The 27,646-nt window shown below is 33.0% G+C and overlaps 3 protein-coding genes and 1 pseudogene across 8 annotated transcripts; all 4 read right to left on the bottom strand.

Moving 5' to 3' along the window:
• Nucleotides 1-4,251: 4,251 nt before the first annotated feature.
• Nucleotides 4,252-7,031, bottom strand: LOC140975028 (uncharacterized). Of its 6 annotated transcripts, none has more exons than XR_012174888.1 (6): nt 6,892-7,031; nt 6,718-6,780; nt 6,407-6,556; nt 6,155-6,313; nt 5,521-5,621; nt 4,252-4,490 (listed from the first exon to the last, which is right to left on the bottom strand). XR_012174888.1 is itself a non-coding variant. In XM_073438519.1 (6 exons), exons 2-6 carry the CDS (start codon nt 6,772-6,774, stop codon nt 4,463-4,465), a joined length of 453 nt encoding a protein of 150 aa, XP_073294620.1. In that variant the 5' UTR covers nt 6,775-6,780; nt 6,892-7,031; the 3' UTR covers nt 4,252-4,462. The 6 variants fall into 6 exon arrangements, 4 of the variants coding, with proteins under 4 accessions (XP_073294620.1, XP_073294624.1, XP_073294630.1 ...); XR_012174896.1 differs by having other exon boundaries at nt 6,410-6,556; XM_073438519.1 differs by having other exon boundaries at nt 5,521-5,579.
• A 5,188-nt stretch (nt 7,032-12,219) lies between these two features.
• LOC140959226 (serine/threonine/tyrosine-protein kinase HT1-like) lies at nt 12,220-13,705 on the bottom strand (annotated as a pseudogene).
• Nucleotides 13,706-15,578: 1,873 nt separating this feature from the next.
• On the bottom strand, nt 15,579-17,099 carry LOC140979043 (homeobox-leucine zipper protein ATHB-40-like). Its single transcript, XM_073444421.1, has 3 exons — nt 16,931-17,099; nt 16,499-16,818; nt 15,579-15,907 (listed from the first exon to the last, which is right to left on the bottom strand). The coding sequence occupies exons 1-3, from the start codon at nt 17,025-17,027 to the stop codon at nt 15,689-15,691; spliced, it is 636 nt and encodes a 211-aa protein (XP_073300522.1). The 5' UTR covers nt 17,028-17,099; the 3' UTR covers nt 15,579-15,688.
• A 7,427-nt stretch (nt 17,100-24,526) lies between these two features.
• LOC140974933 (anthocyanidin 3-O-glucosyltransferase 5-like) lies at nt 24,527-26,214 on the bottom strand. The gene has a single exon (XM_073438426.1). The coding sequence runs from the start codon at nt 26,159-26,161 to the stop codon at nt 24,716-24,718; it is 1,446 nt and encodes a 481-aa protein (XP_073294527.1). The 5' UTR covers nt 26,162-26,214; the 3' UTR covers nt 24,527-24,715.
• Between the last annotated feature and the right edge of the window lie 1,432 nt (nt 26,215-27,646).

Here is a 27,646-nt window from a genome sequence, read left to right as displayed (position 1 = left end):
CGATGAGATGATAATCACTCAGTGTAGCATAGATTAAGCCCTTTAGGCTAGGGTGTTCAAATTTTTACTAGGAAGTCATTGGTAAAATATACAACTCGATTTATTATTTAACTTATTATTCAAATCACGAACCGAATTAACCAATCCGTAATAGAAAAAACCAACGAACCGACGGACCGTTGCATGACCTTATTTTATTGTAGTAATTAAGAACAAAATAATTGTTACATATTAATAATGAGACCAAAAGATATTCACCTTAGGTATTGTAGGCGCGACTTGTTTTCTGATTTTAATTAGTCTTAGATATTCATTGTTGCTTTTTCAGTTAGTTGTAGTGATTATTAATTTTTTTTCAAGATTGATGGTTCAATTTTAATACCCCAATAATAGTTTTTTACTGATGACTGACTTCCGAGGAACCATTTGAGCGTGCAGACACAAATTCAATGTCTTGTTAGTTTCACTATCATTGCCAGATAACTCTCGATCATTTTCAATTTTCATGGTTTCATAATGCAAGTAAAAAAACTTATAAGACTAAAATGACAATTTCCTTAAAATTTGACATGCTCATGATCAAACATGGTGAAACATTAGCTTATATTTTAATCTCAAGTCTGCACACTTGGAAATTCAAATTAAATTTAAAGTTTTAATGTGTCACGTCCCGAGACCGGGGTTAGTAGACACCGACGTTGTTTTCTATAACCACACAATTGAAAACAACAAATCTCGTAGTACATCATAAACCAAAAACCAGTTTATTACTCATAATCAATCATAAGATTGTCTTTACAATGTAAATTCTTAAATCGACAAAAATTATACGAAATCGTTTACAACTTACTAAGCGAAAACTAAAATAAATTTCTTCATTCTTCTTATTATCAGCCTCAAAATTAGTCTTGTTCATCTTCCTCGATTTTCTCTTCTGATTTATCTAGGGAGGGTAGAGTAAGGAGTTAGTGATATGATCGTCACTCAGTAAGCGGGAGCCGTTCGAGCATATACATAACAAATACACATGAATTTAGAAAACCACATATCATATCATGCATAACATGATTCTCATAACATGTCATTATCATAACCATGAACATAGTTTTGGCCAAGGCACTGAGATTCCTCTACTTTCATATCAGTCCCTAATTTTTACTCCTATAAAGAGATGAGATCATATAACGGTTACAATCCCACCGTGTAAAGGCCATAAACATATCATGCATATTGAGATTTCACCCATATCCAGTTGAATCCTCACACTGCCGAAACATAAAACATACGATAATCATATCAAGAAGGGGTAGAAACAAAATAACGGTGTTCGACCGAAACTTTCAAAAACGAAATAATTTATTCAAAATATATTTTAAAACAAACCCACTTACCTTAGATCTGGAAGAAAACATGAAGAACTCGGAAACCATAGAATAATCATGCAACCGACACTTCGAAAACCAAAGCACATCTACCAAAAAATCAGCCGCCTTACAATTTTTGTTGTGCCTTATCGAACCGTTGGATCAGGCTTAAACTTTCACAGTACATTCACAGTAAGTCAAATAATTTATGAACGGTGAAGATCGGGTTTGGAAGTCGATGTAACTTGTTCATGGACGAAAAACCGTAGGTATGCTGTTTATCACCAAAAATTTGAATAGTTTTCTTGCAAAGGCTATAAAATACAAACTAACCGTTGGATTTGGCTGAAATTTGGATATTTTATTCAAAACATATGAAGTCATATTTTGAATGGTGTAGATCTGATTCTGAGAGCTGAACGAGAGAAATAATTTTCTGAATTTGGACATAATTTTGATGATCGCAGCAGAATTTTGGAGAGCAAAAATTTCGAAAATTCTAGGAAGAGGTTAGGGTGAATTTTGAAAATTTTGAGTGTATGAATTGTGTGAAATATTGAATGGCATATGGTGATATTTATAGGGATGATGTGAAAATCTTACCATAATTTGATTGATATCCTTCCATAAATTTCGAGATACTCATTTCATAAATATTGAGATGCTTTCTTGTTGAGAAAACTGCCTTGTATGCAATATTTCTTTCCAATTAAGTTGATATTTAGCCTTAATTTATCTTGTATCTTGCAATGGATTTTGAATTCCATGTATTTATTGGCTTGAAATTTAAAATATCATATATTATTTAATATTTTTGAATTTATTATTTTTAAAATAATATCATAACTTGAAAATAAATTTTTATACATGTATATATTTTTCATGCTCGATGTTCATTGAAAATAATGCACAAATGATCTTATCTCAGTTAATCAACAGTTTTTAAATGGCCTACGACAACGGATGTCGTTTTGCGTTTTTGTAGTAGTGTGAGAAACAACCATCCTCGAACAAATCGTGAAGGGGACAAAATGTTTTAATGAAATTGTACTTGTTACAAGTCTCAGTTTGTTTTTTTTCATTATTTCGTTACAAATATATTTTGTTAGTTTATATTTATGTTGCAAGTTGGAATAATATTCTATTTTACATTGCAACAAATTTGTTTGTTGGTATTTTGTTTGCCAATATATACATGCACAATGTTTTCGCAATCAAAATCTGTTAGAGTATGATGTTCGTCAATTCAAGGAAAAACTTGTTAACTTTGCTTAATTTTGATACCAGACCTATTGTGCCTAATGATGATTATGTTCTGATCAAATTTTGTTTAACAAACATTCACATTTATTTATTGTAACTTGTATTTGTTTCTTGATCGAATCCCAACATCCACGTCCTATTAGCCGAGGAGGACCGAGTCAAATCACATTTAGGGGTTCGGAAAAATGACCAGATCAATGATACTAAGCGTTTCAACAAGTTCCTCGAAATGATAAAGTCCATCTGCCCTAAGGTAGTCGCGCAGGAGTCATCTCATAATTATGCAATACTCAAATCTTGATTGATCTTACTATCTTAGATATGATCATATTTCATTCAAACTTCTTTGTCCGTTTAGATATGGCGTGTTCAATATCAGTACAAATATATATATATATATTATTACCTTTTTATATATAATAAATATTTCTTCAAAATACATATACATATATATGTATAACTTATATTTGTCAAGTAAATTACAAGGGGATTTTAATAAATTTCCAATCTTACGAAAATAATTGTTAATGAATTGGTCACTCATGTGGGGCATGATAAATAAGATGCCTCATCTCTTCTCCAGTTCTCAAGTAGTCAAACTTTAATACGGTGACACATGCAAAGCAGCAAAAGCAAACAAAATTGTAGTTCTTTTTTCTTAAATAATTATACACTTGTGAGTTATATATTAGTTAATAAACTGATTTGGATGGATCTAATGACACGATAAAGGTTGTACTTGATGGGATACGTGTAACTTTACAGAAGATCAAACTTGGATCATGCGTATTCATGTATAAAATAATTGTTTACCATCTACTTTGCATATGTGATAACATATCAAATTCGTTTAACCATGTTTTAAAATCACACAAGATCATCAAAAATTCATCTTAGTACATTTTCTTTTTTGTTTGTGGTTGAAATAAATTTTGAGTTCATAGGTAGTGTTGGATTTCCTATTTGATTTTTCTTTCGTGGTATTTGGGATATATTTAACAATAATATATTTCAAATAAAAATTCAAATTTTATTTTAAAATATAGCTTTATATATCCCTATCCCGATAAATTTATACAATTATTCTTTTCTTATTTAAACATAGAATTGAACCGTCGACACCTAAACAGAGGGAGATACTAACGGCTGAAGCAACAATTGACTCGAGTTTAATATGGCTATAATATCTACATCAGATTATTATTATCATTTAAATATCCCAAATGTAATATGATATATATTTAAAAAATATTTGAGTGAAGTCAATTGGATGCTGAAATGAGTTTCGAAAGGAAACTTGCATGTGTCATTTTTTAAATATATTTGGTGGCATTTGGAATTTGTTATTTTTTTTAATTTATTGTCTAGTTGGAAAATGAGTACAATGACAAACAATTTTCCTTCCAGAAATCCAGATCCATCAATTGAAATAAAAGAACCATTTATGTCGAAAAATGAGATTCATTCAACATCTAAGCTGGTTTTGTCGAGGCACATCACTAAATTGATATCAGCTGCACCATCGACATCCATAAACCAAAAACACATTCCTCGTTACTCAAATTTACCAACAAATAACTTTTAAGATTATTATCATGATCCTATTTATAACGTAACATAGCAATGATCCAATTAATCGCATAACATTGTAATAACTAGGACATATATCTTTCCAAATAAAGCAATCTTAAAGCAACACATCCCAGATAACGAATGACCAACAAACAAAGTATGAAACATTCAAAGTACGATTTTTTTAATGCATTGTACCGTGTGTAAGGGGAGTGATCTTCCTTGCTTTCAGTTAATGGCTCAACATAATTCGACACGGTCACTCAGTAGTATAGAATTTTCGCCGGGTCCCTAAAAACATAACAAGAAATCAGCTTAAGTTTCTTATGCCAACAAAAAGATGAATATGAAATGGTTTAGCGTTTCATCATGCAATTATACTCCTGTTCAGTCTATTTCAAAGTTACTCCAAATCACGCCTTTCATATTTCATATTTGTTTCATGCTTGGCAGAAGGTTCAGCTCATGCTCGAATGCATCCTCACTCTAATATCACAAAACTGCACAACTCAAATAATCTTCAAGCATTTACTTGAAACACGCCTGCCACAAGCATCCCCCCCGCCCTCATTTTATTCAAATATTTACAACTCGCTGACCAGCATAAACCAAATTTCTCCCGTCTTTTATTTCCCCTGTGTCTGTTGTCCAGACTCCCAAAAATTATAAATAAATTTCAGCTAAAAAGGGATGTCGAACAATATACCACAAATTTATATAAATAAAAGAACCATTTCTGTCTTAAAATGAGATTCATTGAACATCTAAGCTGGTTTTGTCGAGGCACGTCACTAAATTAATATCAGTAGCACANCCGCCCTCATTTTATGCCAATATTTACAACTCGCTGACCAGCATAAACCAAATTTCTCCCGTCTTTTATTTCCCCTGTGTCTGTTGTCCAGACTCCCAAAATTATAAATAAATTTCAGCTAAAAAGGGATGTCGAACAATATACCACAAATTTATATAAATAAAAGAACCATTTCTGTCTTAAAATGAGATTCATTGAACATCTAAGCTGGTTTTGTCGAGGCACGTCACTAAATTAATATCAGTAGCACAATCAACATCCTAACCATCCCATCACATTCTTCGTCACTCAAATCTACCAACTAACATAAAACTTTAAAGATTATGTTTACAACCCAAGTTATCACATAACATAGGAATGATCCAATTAATCCCATAATATAGTAATATATAGGATATATGCCTTCCCAAATAAGACAATCTTAAAGCTACACATCACAGATAATGAACGAGACCAACAGACAAAGCATGAATCATGTCAAAGTACGATTTTGTGGATGCATTGTACCATGTGTGAGGGGAGTGACGTTCAACATGGTCACTCGGAATCCCAATGTCGCCGGTTTCCTAAAAAACATAACAAAAAATCGGCTTCCAAGTTTGTTACGCCTACAAAAAGATGAAAAATGAACTGGTTTAGCATTTCATGATGCAAGTATACTCCTATTCGACCTATTGCTCATAGTGCAGCCTCACTCTAGCATCACGCAACTCAAATAATCTCCAAGCATTTATTTAAAAACACCCTGTGACAAGCATCCCACTTCATTTCATGCCAATATTTAGATCTCGCGGACCAGCGTATTGACTTTGAGACTACAGTTGAATTAGAGATATTTTCACATAGCTATCATTCCACTAAAACAAGATACCCACCCACAGTTTGCAAGATAAAATGAATAGTGAATCCAATATTCACGATGCACAGACATGCTAAGGATTTTTTTGTAATCTTAGTTTGGGTCTTGTCTGCAAACCTAGCACCTATACTGAAAATGAAGAGTTTAAGATTGTAAACTGAGATGTTTTGATTGGCATCACCATCAGCAGAACGCATACCACTGAACATTCAGATAATCGGGAACAAGGATAGCATGAACTAAACTAGAACAGTAACAAAATTGACAGGGTCAAAATGGTACCTTGACCTCACAAAGGTATACTTCATGACTCAATGCATGAACAACACCTCGAAAAACAAGGCACTCATCAGTTTCAGCATTCTTTGCCGTGAATGTCATGAAGAAATATAAAGCTACGAAGTTGAGCTTCCAAACCTTCTCGAGATCTAAATTCTTTTGCTGCACCCCAATCAACCCAAAAACATGCAAAACAGAATTATTATGCCTATTCAACAATCAAAACGGTCGATATTAAAAAATAATTTGTCTAACTACTTCTTTCTGATTGTAGATCTTTAAGGCTGCTTTTGCCGCATTCCTGAGGTCTTCCATCTCATTGTCAGCAAACTTTGTCAACGTCATCCATCCATGGCATGGACAATCACGTCCATCACAATATTCATCACAATATTTATCGCAAGACTGTCAACAAAGTTAAACAAAGTTTACTTTTCGAAGGTCATGCCTAAACATGATATATGTACATTTGATATAATCTAGAATGTAATCCCAACTAGCGGATAAGAAATTTGCGGCAGACCGTAGAGGAAAACGTATCAGATAGAAAGCAAGGAACAACGCACCTCACGCAGGCTTTGCAACGAGGATTGATTCATTGGATCACGCGGATCCGGTTCCATTGATCCCTGAACGCGAGATCCAATATTGTTTTTTCCAAAAATCAATTTGTGGTTTCAATAATTTGGCTACCTAAATTCAAAACATTACAAAATCAAACATGCATCGCCGTCTATTACCTGGATGATCGATTGATTCTGTCCGGAGGCTGAGTACTGCAAAATTGCGCCTTAATCCTTTCCCAATCTCGGTGTAGGGATAAGAGTTTTTATAAAATTGAGGTGGGCCCGTTGGTGGTTACTTTATGGGCTGAAAAAGGTGTCGACCCAATTAAGGTATCATATCAGTATAGAATTTAATTAATTACAAAATAAAATTTATTTTTATTTTTAATTTAAATTGATTTTAAGCCCAATTAATATTAATACATCCAATTATGTAAATATTTTTATTTTCTAGATTACTTAATTTATTTTATTGATTTTTAAAAATAAATATGTAAATTTTAAAAATAATATTATGATAAACTATAACTCAAATATAAAACTATTTTTTTTATCACGTTGATAAAAATATATATAAAAAAATATATGGCACCATTGCCGAATCAATGTTATCATGTTGAAACTAAAACCATGTTCTGAAATTGCTCGTTAATGTCTTTTTATCCTTCGAATTCATATTCGTTCGAAAAAGTTGGTGAATTGAAAGAGTTAGGAGACTCTATATGTAAATGATAATGATTTTTTTTAGATACAATGGGTAGGGAGGGGGACTCCACACACAACCTATTAATGTAAAACCGTAAGAAATCTTTGTAACAAACAAAATAGTAGGTCTTTCGTGAGACGGTCTTACGGATCTTTATCCGTGAGACGGGTCAACTCTGCTCATATTTACAATAATAAGTAATATTTTTGGAAAAAAATAATATATATTCACGAGTGACCCAAATAGGCGATCCGTCTCATAAAATTGATTTGTGACATTGTCTCACAAAAGTTTCTATGCTGACAAAAAAGCCAATCAATGGGGCCCGATGAACTAATTTTACATGTAAGAAGCAAGTTGTTGAAGGTGTTGGCTAAAAAAGGTTACTACATGATAAATATTAAGATGGATGTACTGGATAAGATATTAGTATGCACAACAAACATTATTCAACTTCATTGGACCTAAAAACAAATTTCCCAAATACTCTCAATGTCTTTGAATGATCGATTTTGACACCCTTGAGTATGCTTCAAATACAATATTTTCCGAGAGCTGCAATAGCTCGTGTTCTGAGAATGTAAACACCGATGAATTAAATCGAGTTTGATTTTCAAACCAAGCGGAAGACACTCGAAATAATCCTTCGTTAAGAAAACTGAACAGTTTAAATTTTTAACTTGTGTGAACTGAATAACTGAAAATAAGGGGAATCAGTTATTCCTCATATCAGTTCAGTTATGATGAGAATTGAAATGATATCAGCTCGAAATGATCAAATCAGTTTGAAAACAATAGTTAAACAGTTAACTACACAAGATATGTTTATGCATGTTCGGAGATTTCAACTATTCCTACGTCACCCCTTCTACCACCTCGAGTAGGATTCACTAGAAGATTTTGATTTATACAACACCTTGTACAAACCCACTCAGCTTAGGATTTACGCTACTGCCTAACTGAACTCCTAGTCTAGACTGAAGGTAGTACCTCCAAGTCAACACTTGTTTAACATCTATGTGTCAAAGACTACATACACAAGTTTATTGTCTTTGTGCAAGACTGACTCAGCTATTCAATAAGCTTAACTCTCTGTATTTGTGAGTGATTGTGTGTGCATGTGTGAGAACTGATCTATGAATACAACACGAAAGTGTTTTCATACACTGAGAAAATTATGCTTCTAATATAAGCTTATAACACTTTGAAATGTTCCTTCAAATCTGGGCTGATTGCTTCTTAACCATAATGCGTGCCCTTTGTTTTTCTTTTTCACACACTGCATCTTCTTCGCTGATATTCATCTTCTATTTATAGGCGAGAAGCTTGATCATAAAGCGAGACTCAATAATAGTATATGTTGCATTTTGAATCCGTTCCTAGATATTTGTGTCTTGTCCTTTCTGACAGCTATTCTTGAACGTCTTGTCTTTAAGTTCTGATGCAACGTTCATTATTGTCCTTTGATTGGACAATTGCTTTTGTATCGTTGTGCACAGCTGGATAAGTTTGTAGTGTTCTGCAAACTGGTCGGCTCTGAACTGGTCTTCAACTGGTTTGGTGAAATCAGTTGGCTCGTCAGCTGAACTAATTATACTGATTCAGTTGAACTGGTCAGCTGTGCTCTTCATCAGTTGAACTCTTCATCAGCTGAACGGGCGTTTGAAAGTCTTCTGCTGAACCACCTATCAACTAAACTAGTCTTTGATATTTCAGTTGAACTGGTTCAGTTTGGTCAATCAGTTGGTACTTTCAGTTTGCGTCTCGATAGCTTCAGTTTTGGCTCGGTAACTGATCAGTTCGAAGCCTGATTAGTTTCAACTTTCTGCGCACTTAGGTAAATTCATTAGAAATAAATTAACAAGTTTCGTTAACATCAAAATTAGGATTGCAAACATGAAATGTTCCAACAGTCTTCCGGTCTGCTGCAAGGATTGCAAAATCGACTCTCCAAAGGCATGTTCTAACAGTTACTATGAGAACCGCGTTTCCAGCAGTAGCTAGTATTTTGCAGCAGCTAGCAATATTCAGCAGCCATGCAAAAGTTTCAGCAGCAGCTATTAATTCCAGCAGCAACTAATATTTCAGAAGCTGTTATTTTTGCAGCAGACAGAATCCAGCAGCAGAAGAGTTCAGTAGCGTGAGATTCCAGCAGACAGTTACTAATTCAGCTTATAACTTGTAACTGAAGCATTTATCATGGAATTAAGGCTGTAATGGCACATAATGGCAGATTATGGCCATTAATTGGGAGGTTAACAGTCAGAATCTTGCCTATAAATAACACACTCAGATTTTTGAATTGGTGTTACCCAAATCTTGATATTATCACTTGAATTTTCGAGATAAGAGAGTGCTGATTTTCGAGCAGTAGAAACCAGTAGCAAGAACAAGCAGATTCTAGACTTCAACCGAAACTTTATAGCAAATTACTGTAAGTGGGCTTATGTATAAATATCTTGAAAACAGTTTGATGATTTCTGTTTTAAAACAAAGTATATTCTTGATTTCTGATATCTAATTTTGAAGCACTGAAACCTAGTGAACTAATGGTAGGGATATATATTATGAACATTACTGAATTCTGATTACTGACTACTGGTCTCACCCCTTAGAGGAGAGAACATATAGGGGACTGATATCAGTTTAGCCATGAAATTCACAAACGTGCTCAGTGCTTACTTGCGAAATTTCTGATTTCTGTTCTGAATACTGATTACTGAATACTGATTTCTGTTCTGAAATAAGAGTTTCTGTATATTATTCGTATTATTGTTTCTGTTGAAAATGATTTCGAAAACTGAGAGTTATTCCCGCCCCTGTTTACTGAGTGACAATCATATTACTCACCTACCAAACTCATCTCAGATAAGAGCGAGGAAGAAATATTAGAAGAAGAAGAGCAGATCCAGTTCTGGGGCTGGTGAAGAAGACTGTCATTTTTCAGTTCGAGTTTATGTTTTCCGCTGCATTTGTTAAGATGTTGTTATATCTGGTTTTACATTTCCGCTGTAAAACATTAGTGATTTGAGTTTGTATCAGACATTGAAATATTCAGTATTTATGAATAAAAAGACTGGTTTATGAATTCTGTACTTCTGAGGCTTGTTGTTTTCAAATGTAAATTTGAGAGCAACGTCGGTGTCGACCAACCCCCGTCCCGGGACATGACAGTTACCTTCATCGCCACGGGACTGAGAACGTGAAGCCAGCTTACCGTTCTCAATATTAGATACGACATCTGGACCGCACAAACTTGTTAGCTCCCCCTGTTTCAAGAACAAAAATGAGATATAAGTATGCACGAAGACTAGGATCGAAATTAAAGATGATCATGCTGTGGACAAATTTGGTAACAGGAGCACTTTATTATGCTGTACCTCGCTAAGGTGAAGAAAATTGTTGTTGTTCTATATTATGATGTGATGATTAAAAAATCTGTTTTGAATTTTTTAAATGGAATCCCTCTAAGCCACTTCAACCAACCATCAATTTTTTAAAGAAAAATGCGTTTTCTCGCCCCGCTCATACATTCACCTCATTTATCTTAAACACCATTTTTATTCATCACAAACTAGTTCAACTTATTTCAAAGTGTCAAAATAAATTTGCTCACTCCGCTCAAATAAAATAAGTGGATTGAGTTAATCATTTTTTTCGTCGTGCCATATAAAATAAGTACAACTTATCTTGACTTTATCGATTAGATTTGAATTTAAATTTTAATATAATAGTGGTCTTTCTTTACACACCTTCATATATATTAAATAATGTTTATATAAAAAAATTTATTTAAAAATTTTAAAGTATTGATAAAAATATTTTAGTAATTTTGAAAATTGAAGATCTAGTAGTTACATATAAAATAATAATTTACTAAAATAGGCTTTTTAATATTTTTTGCTTGATGAATTTCAACCAGAGATCTAATCTATGATTTGAGATTTAATTTTTAGCGACATCCCATATTTAATAATATAGTATATAGATTAGAAAAAAACTTCCGTCAGGTTAAACTCTAATTTATATTTAAATAAAAATCAATTTTTGTTATAAGATTCTGGGTTTGTTTGTTCTACTTTTCATGAGCCCAAAACATTTATATTTTAAGTTTGCTGATCTCGAACTAATCAATCCCAAATCCACCATGGAAAATCAAGGATAAAAAATACAATATTTTGAATGGATATAAGTTTGTTAATACTATTTTATTTTATTTTTTTTAATCCATACCTATATTTAGTACGCTGTGAAAACCCCTACATTAATTTTGATTTTTAAAAGGAAAAAAGAAGAAAAATAACGTAAAATTGTAAACATATATTAAACACAAATTAAATGCAAAAGAACAAATATCATATACTTAAAACATATTTTCGTGCCAAAATTTAAAAAGATAACTCATGTGTGTCCTCTAATTAAGGTTGAATATAAACCAAAATGAATCAAAAGGGATAAGAATACTAAAATCACAATGAAAAGTAAATTTTGTTCTTATGGAGAGATGGAACTGTTTTTCTTCTTTAATCTCTATGCTGTTGATTTGTACATTGACTATAACTCTGTACGGCCATGCACACGCTGTTTATTTATCTATAGCCAAAACAAAAAAGTGACCAATCCATCAAATTTTACAATGTTTTAGATTTTAACACGAGCATGCATTTCTTGAACCTAGCTATAGGCAGTATCCCAAACAGCGTAGGAAACTGAGACAGATATTTGGCAGTTTGTTCTTATTTCCAATAGAGTTGTCCATCAAGCAATCTGCGGCCGGAATATCATTGGTTTCTCCCTCATTTATGGAATGTTCTGCCCCCGCCAAAATGGGTGGCGGTACTACATTTGCAGATTTGACAAATGCTGTCGAGAAAGTTTCCAAGAAAATTTGTGATTTGCACGAATTCGGGTCGATCTTCTGAATTTTCCGCCCAACATGATTGCAGGAGGAGTGTAATACGTACGTGCAGGAATTCTGTCTATGCTTCGCCTTTGGTTCTGGAATAAATACAAGTAAAAACCCATGATTACGTAGATATTTCATACTCGATGTTCATTGAAAAGAATGCACAAATGATCTTATATCTCAGATAATCAATCAACCAAATTTATTTAAACCAACTATCCTTCAATCAAGAACAAGAGGACGAAAAATGCAGCATATGAATAATTGCCAGAAGTCTTGAAATGTAGTGTTTGTGAACGCAAGCCATCTTTTAGGATCATTTTTCGGTAGACAACAGGATCGAAGAAAATAAATTCGTTGACTGGTTTTGCATATGGAAGTTTAAGAGCAGTAATTGTGTTGAGGACATTGGCCAGTCTGCTACTACAATCCATCATTGTTGTATGCTTTAAAAAGTTTTGAATGACACTGATCCAATCAACTATAGCTTTTCGTAAATGTGTTAGTTATACTCCAGATTACTTGAAAAGAATGCTGAATTCCTCAGCTGATTCAGTTCCATCCCACGAGATTAAAACTTCTCAAGATTTTTTAATAAAATATTTTAAACTATACATACGACATTGTGAAGAACGTACCTAGCTAATTTGCTGCAGCATACGCCACCATGACATTATTCCTTCCTTTAAAGGGAGTGTTGTTAGTTAGCAGTTCCCACAAAATCATAGAGAAACTATAAACATCTACTTTGTGAATACTTCTTCTCTCCCAAACGAAAAGCTTCTACACTAAACATCTAATTTTTTTCGATAGAGAAAAATAAGAAAGAAAAAGTGAGACTTAATTATACCCATAAATCATCGACAAGACGAGCTTTCATGCTTGAGATATACCTCAGGAGCCATCCAACGATATGTCCCAACCTCCGTTGTCATTTCGTCATCAGCCTCTTCTCTAGCTTATAAACCAAAATCGGCTCACTTGATTTTCCTTTTGTCTTTTGTAAGAAGAAGATTGCCTAAAAGAACAGCAGAAAGATTATTACAGGTGAACGAAAGGCAAAAAGAATTCTCTTTTACATTAAACAAAATGAGAAATTGTAAAGATTCAGAAAATCATATAGAAGAACAGGTGAAGCATAATAAATTAATACTCGAAAATTGTAGAACAGGAAAGAATATTGAAATATTGTACAAGTACAAAATATTACTTGGCTTTAAATCTCGGTGTATAATTCTATTTTGGTGAAGATATTCCATTGCTCGGGAGATTTCTATAGCAAAACTCAGGGAAAGTTTCAGATCTGGACAATCTGGACGAATACTCCACAAGAATTTCTGAAGTGAGCCGCCTTTCATGAGCTCAGTTATTATCATCGTTTTTGGTTCCACAATTGCACCTATGAACTGTTGCCAACAAAATCATTTGAAAAAAGTAGAGACAAAGCATTATATTCTTCAAGTTTTACAATATTAACATAATTATAAATTAAATATTTATGAAAATACAACAAATTGAGGCATTGTATGGTTTGCATGATACAACTACGAGAACATATAGTTCAGCCATGACCAGCAAGAAATAAGGCATCATAAATTCGGTCAACTGATTTGTCAAAACGGGAAGATGGATTCAAAGAAAAGAATGGATTTATCCTAGTTATGATAAGTGAACCCTTGACGTAAAGCAGAAAATAACAGATGAAATTACAAGAGGTATTTTTTTGTATACGAATGAAAAGAATAATATACGTCTAATTTTTAGCGACATCCCATATTTACTTCTGTGTCATATGCAAATATACGAAAGTTGCTAAAAAAAATTATAGGCGTGCGTTAAATTTGTTTTCGAACTAAATGTTATCCATCTACGTTCTATGAGTTATAAAATAAAACATCGTTTTGGAATAGAAGATCTGAACTTAGATGTATAGTGCGTAACTTTATTATATTTTATTTATCTTGTTTTTGTTTTTTCAAGCATATATACCCGATTCATCAATATAATAAAAAATAATATTTTTAAATAAAAATTATATTTTCATGAGTCGTTTCACAAAATTAATCCGTAAGAAGTTTGCACAAGAGTCTTTATGTAAGTCTATTACAAGAAAATATTTGGTAAAAACTCAACTTTCCGTAAATGTTGAAAAATGATGTTTTCAAACTTGTGATTAGTTTAACCGGATTATTTTGTTAACGACAAATATTTAAACCCTATAATCTATGATACTCATATACACTACGTATGTTACATGATTAATTAAATACTATAGAATAATTTGCTAGTTTTTAACGATTTATAGCATATTCTAAGATTTTAATAGTGAACTACTTTGAAATATTTTAAAGATATCAGTTTAGAATGCATTGATCCATTTTCGGCTCGATTTCAAGGAGATTGACTATTTGCACGGATCCTTTATAAATTTATTTATTTATATTTTTCTTTAAAAAAAAGGAGAGAGCGAGAAAGGGAATGAAGACATAATATACGACAACCTAATTAATATATTAGTCAAAAAGCAGGTTACATTGATGACAATATACACTACCTAATTACTAGTTAGTACTAATTAAAGACTTGAGACACTTACCTGAAAGGCTGAAACTAAGGGGGAAAAAACAAATACTTTACAATAGCTTGCATGTTTAGTCTCCATCGACAAGAAAACGTCCCGTTTTAGCCGTGAAACTGGTCGAATCGGAAACAATTTCGAATTTTTTTTTAAAAAAAATTATTATTTTTAATCTTAAATTTAATATATATATATATACACACACACACACACACACACACACACACACACACGATTATTTGGAATCTAGACTTCGTTAAAAATATGATTTTAATAATAATATAATTTATTTAATTTATTGTTTTTATTTTTAAAAAATATAATACTATAATTGATATATGCATATAGTTATTTAGTTTTTAAACTTTGGTAAATATATTTTGGTATATTTATATACCTATTACGAATATTTAGATTTTAAACTTGGATAAATATATATTTTTTATTATTTTTATGCACAGTTAAGATATTTATAATTTAAAATATATTATTTATGATATTATTTTTTTATTTTATATAATATAATAGTTTTTTGGTCCGACCATCGGACTAATTGAACCATTTTTCAAGGTAAATCAGTTCAATCATCAGTCCGATTATGAAAACATTGAAGTGTACATCTAGCATTATAATATCATGTATATGCTCGTTATTATACGATCACATGAATATAGAGAGCCCACATGAAGATTTTGTATTTCATAAATAATATTTACATGATCCAATAATAATTGCGATCGATTATTTATATATATGCCTAGCTAGTCGATGAGCCAGTAGCTTACACATAGTAGGGATTATCCCATACATCTAGCACGTAGAACTCGTCGCTGTTTAAATCTTGGAAGTCGAATTCACTGACGAGGAATGGTGGTCCGTTAACTGTGGCGTCCATGGAGAAGGGTGAGCATGGACTGTTGCTTGAAAACCCTTCACAACGCTCGGATAGTCTCTGGATCTCCTTCTCCGCTTCTTGGAGTTGTTCCTTGAGCTTTAGAAGCTGTACCAAAGTCAAGAATTGGATGTTATTAAAGAAATTAATCACCAAAAATCAGTACTATCTAATGTTATTTTTTGTTGTGCTTTGATTTTGGAGTGGACATGCATTTGGGCTCGTAGGACTTTCCAGATGTCCAAATAGGTAATTAGAAAAATCCAATTGTAAAGGATTTGGATTCGTACGAGTATAGTTCGGTTCACTTCAGTATTTTATAAACCGAAACCGAACCTTACAGAAGTTTTGGTTCAAAAATGTGTGAAGGTGTAATGCGTGGAGACAAGACGTGGGTGGCACTGGCTTTAGTTCTGCTCCACCAACAGGTACCCATTGTATTTTTAAACAAAATGTGTACGGAAATGACTCTCTACAATGGGATTTTGGGGTAATCAAAAAGTTTTTATTCTATTTTTTGTAGAAAAAACAAATAGATTGGTAGATATATCATATATAGCTTCAAAAATTTCATCGACTTAGTATTTCACTGTCTTGCAAAATTATCTTTGACTTTGAATCATAATGCATAATTATCATTGAGTTTGATCAAGAAAAGAATCAACACAGGCCAAAATTCACTCTAACACACACACGGACCTGAGTTTCGAGGCGGCATTTCTCCGTCACGGTAGTGTGATGCTCAGACTTAAGCTTGGAATACTCCTCCTCCATCTTCTTGCTCTTCCACCTGGCCCTCCTGTTCTGAAACCACACCGCCACCTGCCGGGGGTCAAGACCCACCTCCGCCGCCAGCCTGTCCTTCCTCTCCGACTCCAATTTATGCTCACTTCCAAAACTCCGCTCCAACATACTCATCTGCTCTTCACTCAGCTTCCTCTTCCTCACCATCATCCCGACCTCATCACCTTTGTTCTTCTTTCTTCTCCGCCGCGGCTTGGTACAGCTAGCCGCTACGCCTGAATACACAGCCGAAACAAACCCGTATGCATGCAAGTCAGATTTACCCTCTTTCGATATTATAGCTGGCTGGCTGATCAGATACATGGTATACAGTACAAATTAACTAACCTTGTTGTGGTACGAATTGGCCGAATGTTTGAGGCGGATGGTACTGTGAAATGAGTACCATAGGATTAGGATCATCGAGTTGAGGAGTAGTGTTCATATTTCTTCTCTTTTTAGTTTTTCTTTCTCGTTATTGTGGGATAGGGAAGCAAGAAAGTTGCATCTATCTAGGACTATAGGCATCAACAAATTGAAGACTTTATTTATAAAGAAAAATAGTGGAAACAAGTCTTGCTTTTTCTCCCTATTTTCAACAATGCCACTGCCTGATCAATTTATGTAATATATTTTTGAGCGAGGGAAGTCAAGATATACCGCGGTAATTAAGTTCATTAATCCTCACAATTTTCTTTAAACAACGGAGACAAAAAGAGGCATTGGATTCATTCAACACATATGTGATGATAAGAGTTAGTCATCTGATCTTGTAAATGGAAGAAATTAAAATATGCCCGAAAAAGTAAGATACATATTCACTATTTATGTTTGTCGAATAATCGGAAAAATGCGCGAGGATCATAATTTCAAATTCCATACACAAATATCATTAATTTTGTTTTAGGTGGCATCAATGTCGTCTCGCCAAACATATATATGCATTACATATTGATTTTAGCATGTTATATTATCTGGTGCATGTTCATCTTACCCATGCATGCAAGGTAGAGTTATAGTATATTGTGTGTAGTTTTTCCGTATATGAAAAAAACTCTCCGCAAAGTTAGAAATGCAAAGAGGCAGCCGTAAATTATAATATGGGATGGTCATCTAATTTCCTCAGATAAACATTTTAATAATATAGATTAATGTATTTTACAAAGATATATAATTATCGGTATATGTAAAAAATACGAATATTTAATTCTAAATAAGCTCCATTACAAGATAATAAAACAACCATATTATATTATTATTATATTAATTATACATGTAAAACAGGACAATAGTTTCGTACATTTGGTGACTGATTAATTTGATTCCCCTTCCTTAGCTTGGGCTTATCCACAATACATCCTCCCGTCATAAATTAAATCAGAAATTCAACACATTTGATTTTACCCGAGATGGAAGCTGAGTGCAGTGGATGGATGTTTCTTTTCAACCAGATTAGGTTTTGCCAAATAGGGAAATTAGATTGGACGAATGCGCAGCAAACCTTTTCCTTTAATTTCTCCATTTCTGGAATTGGTAAAACATGATTCAATGTATGTGTTCATGAATCTCGTTTCTTGTCTACATTATCCAGCCACTCGTCTTTTTCGTCTAGATGCGTTCAAATACAACAACCCAAGTCCAATAATGCTATCAAACGTCAGTTCTGTGGACATACACATCTCGAATCCAAGATCCAATCGTAACAATCTTTTTATAACTAAAAAGAAACATATTTGTTCCAACATTATAAAACACCATTTATGCCATTAAATTATTTGATTGACTAAGTATTTAAATATGTGTCTGGTGAATGTCTAAGAGGATATATAGGAGAGAAGATAAATAAAAACTATTTACAATATTTCAATTGAAGAAATATTCAAAATTTTTTTTACGGAAACATTAAAATTTTTGGTAAAATATTTAAAGTATGTGTCGGGTTGAGATCAAGCAGAACACTCAATCCAAGATATTTTAGCTTTAATTAACTTTTAAAATTAGGACAGCTTTCTAATTTGTGTTGTATTAAGTGGCAATTGATTGTCATTAATCAGTAAATAACTTTCTGCTACAAATTAATTAACTAAATTATTAAATGTCGGATCAAACTTTTTAACAGCCATGATCACTTTATTGTGTTTTTTACGCATGTCCACGTATTAATCACATGCGTGGCTCGAGATGAGTGAACAGTTAAAAAGACAATAGCTTTTACTTTTTGATTGGTGGTGATCGATTTTAATTTGGAAAAGCCCGGAAGCCACGTCATATCCCATTTTATTGAGCAATAACTTCATTTGATCTACCAGGTTTTTCTATTTTATTGACAATATATTAATATTCAATAACTAATAACATAAATATATATATAGATTCACGCCAATAAAATTAAATATATAAAACATAAAAATAACAGTAGGACCAATATAATTGATATTAACAGTGTGATTCTAATATTTCAAACCGTACAACAACTCAAAACAACATGTTTCAATTGTTCTACTAAGTAGAGACAATTATTGAATTCTTATCATTCTATCTCTCAATAATTGCACTTTTTGCGATCAATAGGAATCAAACATATAACGTTGACTCTAATATCAATTATAGAACAAACACTAATCATTTTATTAAAAGATATACCTGGTTATAACAGTGCAACTCTGATATCTTAAATCGTATAACAGCTCAATCACTATATTTCGATTGTTTTATCAAATATAAGCAATGGTTACACCCAACATTTATGAATACAGTGCAGGAGGGAATTTAAGAGAGACAAATAGGGAGACTAATACTTGTAAGTAAGATGGAGGACTTTATCGATATATCCACACAAAAAAAAAAGCCAAAGTGACACAAAATTAATATATGGCTTGATATAAATTATTATGTAAAGACTTGTCAATATCAATACCAATTAAAAGTTCGTATAAGAGACCGAGATTCTTGAGATATGCTTGTTGACAAGAGAAACCCTAGTAGAATATCATTGCGCATATTTAGATGTGAAACCTTCTAGAAAGATCAAAGAAATCCAAAGATTACCTCTCATTAGTAACAATAAAAATAATAGAAGCAATAGTGGTAAAGGAAGGGATTCCGATTGTTTAAAGATTGTCTTCCTATTTTTTTTTATTTTAATCTACAAATGCTATTCAAATTATTATCTTTTTTTCCTTGTTGTAGTGTCCGATGCATACAAACCCATGTTACTGTGTGCACATGCATGAGACAACAAATGACCAAAGAGATAAAGATCAATATGAACTCAACAACATTTGGCAAAAGGATGCCATTTTGTTTTATAGGGAAAGTTTTATCCATACATTTTTGCATTCAATGAATGGTAGCTTGCCATGTTTTGATTGGATCCACATTGTTGGGACTGTTTTGGGGAAGGGGAATTAGTCACAATCTAGGCTTCCAGCCAAAATTTCTATTCAACTTTCTTGGATGAGCAATGTGCACATATAGCCTCATCTCATTAGGGCAACAAAATTTGACATTAAGCTTCTATTTTTGCAAATTCTCGATCGATGGGGAAGTGTCGTGTCGCATTTTCCATGGATAAAGGCCCCCCCAAAGTATTTTTACTTGTGGGAAAAGCGAGGGAACTTGGAAATTAATACTATCATACAAAATTTAGTCATAAATTTCGAAGGCATTTTTTATTGATTGTGGTTTCGGTTTATGACTAGCTAAATACCAACCTTTTAGCATAGATTCTTTCACATATCTTTGAATTCGATCAAATTACTTCTTTCTTCTTTTTTTTTTTCTCTCTAAAAAATGTCACACCTCCTCAATCAATCTCTAATTATCTAGTTAAAGTGAACATGCATCACGCTCGCAATCGAGCAGCACTATGTTTGTACGCGATACATATGTCTAAGTGTAGGTTATCGATCGACCGATGGTGTTAATTTATATATTTTTTAAAAAATAAATTTTATATCTTTATAACTCACATATATAATTGAGCTTTTTTTCCATACTCCAAAGGGGAGAAGAAAACCATGGTTTTCCCTTTTTGTCTGAAATGAGTCCATTTTCGACAACAGAAATTGTTTTTCTTGAAAAAAAAACTTCAAAGTTTAAAGACTTTTATCTAAAAGAACACAGATTAATTAGTTACAGGCAAATCCATAATAATGTTAAGTTAGTTGTTTTGTTAATGAAGTAGGATACCAGTAAAGGTAAACAAATTTGGGAGTGATGGATAAATCCCTCGAGTGACTCTTATGCAAAATAACTTTTCATGTTCTAGCTAGGCTATAATTGATTAATATAGTTTGTGCTAGGAGAGTAATGTCCACTTAACTTTCCCTAAACCTAATCAATCTAACATTTTTAATTAATTAAATTAAATTAGTGGGTGTCATGTTTATCCCGACAAACCAAGCTCCTGTTTCCCATCTTCCAACTTAGCTCGTAGATGCCAAAACAGCTATTAGGGGTTTGCTTTTGCTTCTTCTTCTTCTTCTTCTTCTTTTTTTTAAAATACCCAACGATCCTTTATCTATTTATTTTCTTTTAATTGCACCATTAAATTAATTAACTTGTGAAAATTTATAAGTTCAAATTTTCTGTATGCTACTTTTTTTTTTTGTTGAAGCGGGGTTTTAGATATCGGGAATCGCAAACAGACCTTTATGTCCATCTCCTTATTGTTCCACGGCTAACATTAAAAAAAATATGGTTGATTTACCATTTAACAAAGTATAAAGCTGCAAGACATTATAAGAATGTGTTTTCTTTACATGTTTATGGTCCGTGATCAATGTCATTTGGACAATAAACAAATAAATTATTTAAATATCGATGATAAGTTTGAGGAAAAAACAAACAGTTTTTTTATCTCTAAGATAAATCGATCATACTCGGTAAGTTGAAGTTATCAATTGAAACTACTTAAATATAATTACCACAACTTTTCGGATTTATTTATCGTACATTTCCTCTTCTATAACATGGTGAAACTTTAATCTTTTGGTTAATCAACCCTCTAAAATACGAGAAAATCACATCATCTAATAGTAGTGAAACGTGTGAAAAATTATTTTAGATGTAACGTAGACTAAACCCAACTTTTCATATCACATAATGAACACGCAAAGTTTATATAATCTACAATTGTTCTTAAACGTTAGATATAGAGAAATTTCCACGTTCCACCCATCTGTTAGGCATCATGCACCTTTTTCTTTAAATTAACTAAGATTTGATCTATATTGCCTAACTATTTTGATATAGTCTTTCATACAAACTCGTGCACGGTGGACCCCGTCAGCACGATGACGAATAAAATAAATCTGCTTTTCAATGCTTAGAATTCAACGGCCCATATTTTAAGCCTTAATTTTGGCGTTGATCTAGGTATTCGTAACCTTAATTCACTTGTCCCATGATGGCCTTCGCTGTGCCCTAAATCAAAATCATTAATCGACTCGTAGTCTATCTGAGTAGCATGGTCTCAAGTTTATGATAGAGTTTATACTCAATTATTTCAAATCCCTTACTCTTAAAAATATATAATCAAAATCATCCATCTCTCATGACTTGTAGTTTATCTAGGTACCAAAGTCTCAAGTTTATGACATGGTTTCGGATCTGAGATTCAATTATTTCAAACCCCTTACTCCTCCAAAAAAAAAGTTCAAAATCATCCATCTCTATTCTTCAATGAGAGCAAAAATAACGACCGTGATTAAATGATTAGTCCTTAAATTTAAGGATGTAATTTGACGTTATCCAGTAATTTAAGAACCATTTAGCTTATAAGTTATATAANAACAATGTCGGATGTCACCGACGCCTCGGTCTCGGGGCGTGACAACTTGTCTTGATTAATGAAAAATATTACTGCTAAACAGAGGCATAAGAAAAATTGAGATGACCACAGTTCCAACTAAAAAAGTATCGATATGGCATAATACACTCTAATATATATTAATACTATATGATTAAGTTTGAGACACTTAGAATAACTAATTTTTGGTGTCATGACATGTTTTAATAAGTATATATATTAATAAAGTGTTAAAACTTTAAAATAAATCGAATGTAGCTCAATAGATAGAGTCTTTGTTTTCCAAATTTGTAATACCCCATAATTAAGGTATATACATATATAATATTTTTTTATTATTAGCGCTATATGATAATTAATAAGTTTAAGTAATGAAAATAAAATATTATATATGTATACACCTTAATTATGGGGTATTACAATTCAATTCCTATTTGGGGTTTTTTTTATTTCTTTTTTCTATTAATTTTTGTAATTCATATATCAAAATTGTAGTATAGTTCCTCACTATTTTTTATAATTATATTTTGATACTCATTTAAATATAAACCAAACAAATTATAAAAAATATTATACACGCGTTATGCGTCAATGCACTAGTATTTATTATGAGTTGTATATATTATACAAAATTACGAACAATTCAAGGAATCTACAGTACTTTATAATAGAGATTTTATTTAATCCTTAATCTCCTTAATTAAGGATCAAAATTACAATGCGTGGAAAGATAATCAGTTTGATATGATATGTGGCATGACACCGTTCCTTCATTTCATAGAATTAATTAATTATAGTTTTCAAAGTCATCCATTAATTTATTAATACGGCAAGAACCATAAGCTTTAGCTGCACATGATTACCACTTTCAATTCAAAGTTTTTTCAGAAGAAATAGATTTTCTCACATTTTATTTATATTCACCATGCTACCTTTTTAATACTTGAGAGACACACTCCAATAGAAACTTAGATAAGTTCATTTTGAAAATCTCTGGGTAACGTGTGGTTCGCATTTCAAATGAAAAACCATATATATCTGGATAAAGAAACAAACAGAGGCCATGTCTAGGAAATATAATGAAATTTAGCATGATTATAAAATTTTGAAAATAATTACATGAAAAAATTATTTTTATAAGCATCGAAGAATGAGAATAGAATTATCTGGAAAGTATAATTAAATTGCTGGAGGATCTTTCAGAAGAAATGGATCCGGAAAAAGTGTGAAAACGTATTTTTTTTTTTTTGGCCTGGGCTAATTAACCCTCTAATCGTGGTCCAGTTCAAATAGTCTTTATATATTTTAATTTCACGAGAAAGTTGTGTATGAATGAGCTACTGATTTCAATATGGAGTTCCATATACCAATTATCATTGGATTTAGATCTAACAATTTATCTAATTTTGATATTTGATTATCGGTTTTATACTCTATTTATGAAAAAAATAGAAAATTTATTTATTAAAATAAAATTACAAATTTTAATTAGAATATTATATTTTTCTCTAAATATATAAACTAACTTTTAATGAATAATTAAATTTATAAATTATATTTATTAAGCTTGTTTAGATTCGACAAAAGTTCAAATAAGCTCGTGAGTCATGAATATACTAATTAAATAAAGCTCGATCTCGGGTCGATTATAAACAAGTCAAACTCGAACATTCAAGAGTTCGGCTCTGCTCGCTCCAATTACATCTCTAGCTAGTTGGATGTACAGTTCTTTAAGCGTGAAAATATCTATTTTTGGCATGTTTAAGGTTAAGTTTTGTATCTGATCAATCTCAACTTTAATGGGATAATCTTCTTACTAGAATTTATAGGTTCGAGCATTATATATAGCATAAGTCACCATTTGGTGCAAACGTGTACATATTTTTGTTCCAGATAACGTGTAACTCGATATATACAAAAGATTAAATTATAAATTATTATTGTTATTCATATGTAATGATATTATTCTTAAGGGTACAGAGGCGATTTCAAGGCCTCCTATGATAGTTAGTTGCTGCTATTTTATTTCAAGTCTCAAATTGGCAAACCGGGTAGCGCTAGTTTAAATTCGATCGTACTAACTCTTTGTACGTAGGATCAATGAATAAATTGGACCGAGTTCAAATTGTGCCTAACTAATAAATCAAGAATCGCATTCATAGAAAATTTTAAAAATTAAGCTCGCTTGTTTGCACACAGAAGCCACTAACAACTCATCCTGACCAGATAAACTCATGCATGGCGCCGCTCATTATTTTCTCCTCGCATGCTCTCAAACTTGAATATACATGATATAAATTTTCAGATATAAATTTTCATTCTCAACTGATCATTTGAGCTCTCTTGTTTCTAATATCAGAGAGAATCTGGCACATGGATTTGTGTGACGAGCCACTGATTTCGATTAGTGCATTGGCAGCACTAATTTTCAAACTTTTAACCTTATCCCTCATCACTTGTCCATCTTCACCTTGAATTAATGTCCTCACCAGTTTCTCTATCTCTTCCCTTCCCACCACTTTCCTTGTGGGCAACTCCTCCGGCCGCAATGCCACCCCGAGCTCCTCAGTCAACAACGCGGCGTTCATCCTTTGCTCCGCATATAGCGGCCACGCTATCATCGGCAGCCCACTAACTATGCTTTCCAACGCCGAGTTCCACCCGCAATGCGTCAGAAATCCTCCAATCGATCGATGGCTCAGGATTTTGACTTGTTGTCCCCACAATGGGACCAACACTCCTGTATTTCGCGTTCGGGTTAAAAACCCCGGAGGCAAATAGCCCGGGGACCCTTCTGACCCTTCGTCTCTGGTGAAAAACGCATCGTCCACACGACCACTGGTCGGAGGTCGCACCACCCAAATGAACCGCTGTTGGCTCAGCTCCAGCCCCCAAGCCAGCTCGGTCGTTTGCTCCGGCGATAGCACCCCACCGCTTCCGAATGATACAAATAGAACACTTTGATTAGGTTGCTTGTCTAACCAATCCATCAAGCCATTTTCCAACACTTCCGGTTCAATGGGTCTCGTTAGAGGACCGATAGGGTAAAGGGGGGCGGTCATCACGGACCTCAACGTTTCATTTTCCCTAAAAGCCTCGAGGGTTTTGGACTCCAATTCTTCCCACGAGTTCAATAAAATCCCATCAAATAACGTGAACTCTTTCCCCTGTCTCAGATACTCGACATACTGCTGATCATGCCGGTTTAGCATCGGGTCCACCACATCCACCGGTCGAACTGGTTTGCAGCCCGGAATTTTCAAGTAATCTCGCTCATCAACATATTGACCCTTGACTCCTCCATCAAGAACTGGACAGTAAATAGTCAACGCAGTGAACCATGCAGTAGAAGGAACATAGACATACTTGGGCAAGTCATACTCCAAGGCAATCGGCAGCGCTTCTGTCCCAAAAAGATCGACGATCAGGGCGTCCGGCTTGCTGCCCATGGAGGCGATGGCAGAGCGGACTAACGGCAAAGCTTCCCGGAGCATCATGCACAGTCTTGTGACAACTTGTATAGACGGATTTATGAGGTGTGAGATATCACCAAGGGGAAGCTCCACAGTTTCGACGAGCCCCTCTTCAGTTGGAAGCTTGAGGAGGCTGGATTCCGATGGAGCACCGCCTGTTGTGACTGCAAGAATGGTGGTTTTGATGTTGTGTTGGGCGGCGAGGCGGTTGGCTAGGAGTAGAACCGGGATAAGATGCCCGACACCGGGACTGGAGAGAATAACGATGTGAAGATTATTGGTTGAGCCACTCATGGTTGAGAGACAGTGGGATGTATTTTAGTGATAGTGAGACTTATTACATTAAAAAAGAATTATAACGTTTATAAGAAATACATACCAAAAAAACCTTTCTTTCAAATAATAATGTTTAATCATAACCATTGCATGCAGCCAAAAAAAGAAAATAGCGTATTTCTCATGCTACATTTATTTTTATTTCTAAAGATTAGAATTATCGTATTTCAATGTATTCTTCGTCCGGTTCATGTATATGATGTATTAGTATAGATGCTTGATTATCTTGGTAACTTACTTTGTATTTTATTGTCCTATGAAGATATACAATCTATCTTTTTACCTTATGTAATAAAAATAATTTCATTAAAAAAATAAAATTGTTTGACTTAACTACGAACAAGACCAGACAATTAACTTGTTATTAATACTTAAATATCTTGATCCACGAATTTAATATTACATAGTAGCTTAGAGTGTAGGGCATGGAAACAAAATTTGACTCTCATTTAAAAAAAAAAAATTGAAGGTTGAAATGTGGAAAAGACAATTAATTTAGGTTGGTTTTCAACGTCGTGGGACAACCTAAAAGGGACTAGTGGAGATTATAAAAGATTTTCAGAGATGGGTTGTGTCATAATTAAGGTGATTATTATTATTATATGTGATATTTTTGTCACGTCCGTGTCCAAGATTTCAAATTTAAAAAGAAGTGAAGTCTTAAGATTCATTCTTCCAACTCAAAAAAGAATGGCATATTATTTTCAACAAAAAGAATTGGGATATTGTGACTAATTGCCTATTTTTAAAGCAAGACTAATGATACCTCATGAATGGGTCCATCAAGTTTCGGTCCAAACTCTTGGCCCATCCCTAACACAGATAGAGGGCCCATGACAGACCTATGTATTCTCATATAAATATCAGGTTTGAGTATTTATTAATGCATTCATTCAATATATTATTTTTTCAGCAGCACCATTATCTGCTCTCACCTTATATCTTCAATCTCTGACTTGAGCGTCGGAGGGGCTACGTCGGGACACCCTCCCAGTGCCCTTCTAACGATCTTATTCGTGATTTAGACCCAAGATAATTTCGAAACATGTGTCTGAACTAGTGACACTTGTTAGTATCGGACCTTAAATTTTACGTGAATATCAACTAACAAATTTGCCCAAAATTAATATTGCAACACAAAATGTGATAAGAGATTCCCTTTGACAAACGCAATTATTGTGAAAACATCGTTTAATATTTATTTCAGCGATAAATCTTAATGGCTGTCAACTAATAATTGACATATGAGATGTTTACTTTTTAGAAATATATGGAAGACCGTAAGAATCGTTAATTTATAAAATATAGATCCCAATACAATTTATGGTATAAGTATAATATAGATACATTATTTTAAGATTTAAAAGGAATATATTTTTAATAAGAGCTTTGGTCCATAAGTGAAATACTAACTACCATATTGTTTTTTAATTTATTTATGGC

This window comes from Primulina huaijiensis, chromosome 1 (genome assembly GCF_012295235.1).
Source record: "Primulina huaijiensis isolate GDHJ02 chromosome 1, ASM1229523v2, whole genome shotgun sequence".
NCBI classification, from domain to species: domain Eukaryota; kingdom Viridiplantae; phylum Streptophyta; class Magnoliopsida; order Lamiales; family Gesneriaceae; genus Primulina; species Primulina huaijiensis.
This window is presented reverse-complemented; position numbering and strand designations above follow the sequence as displayed.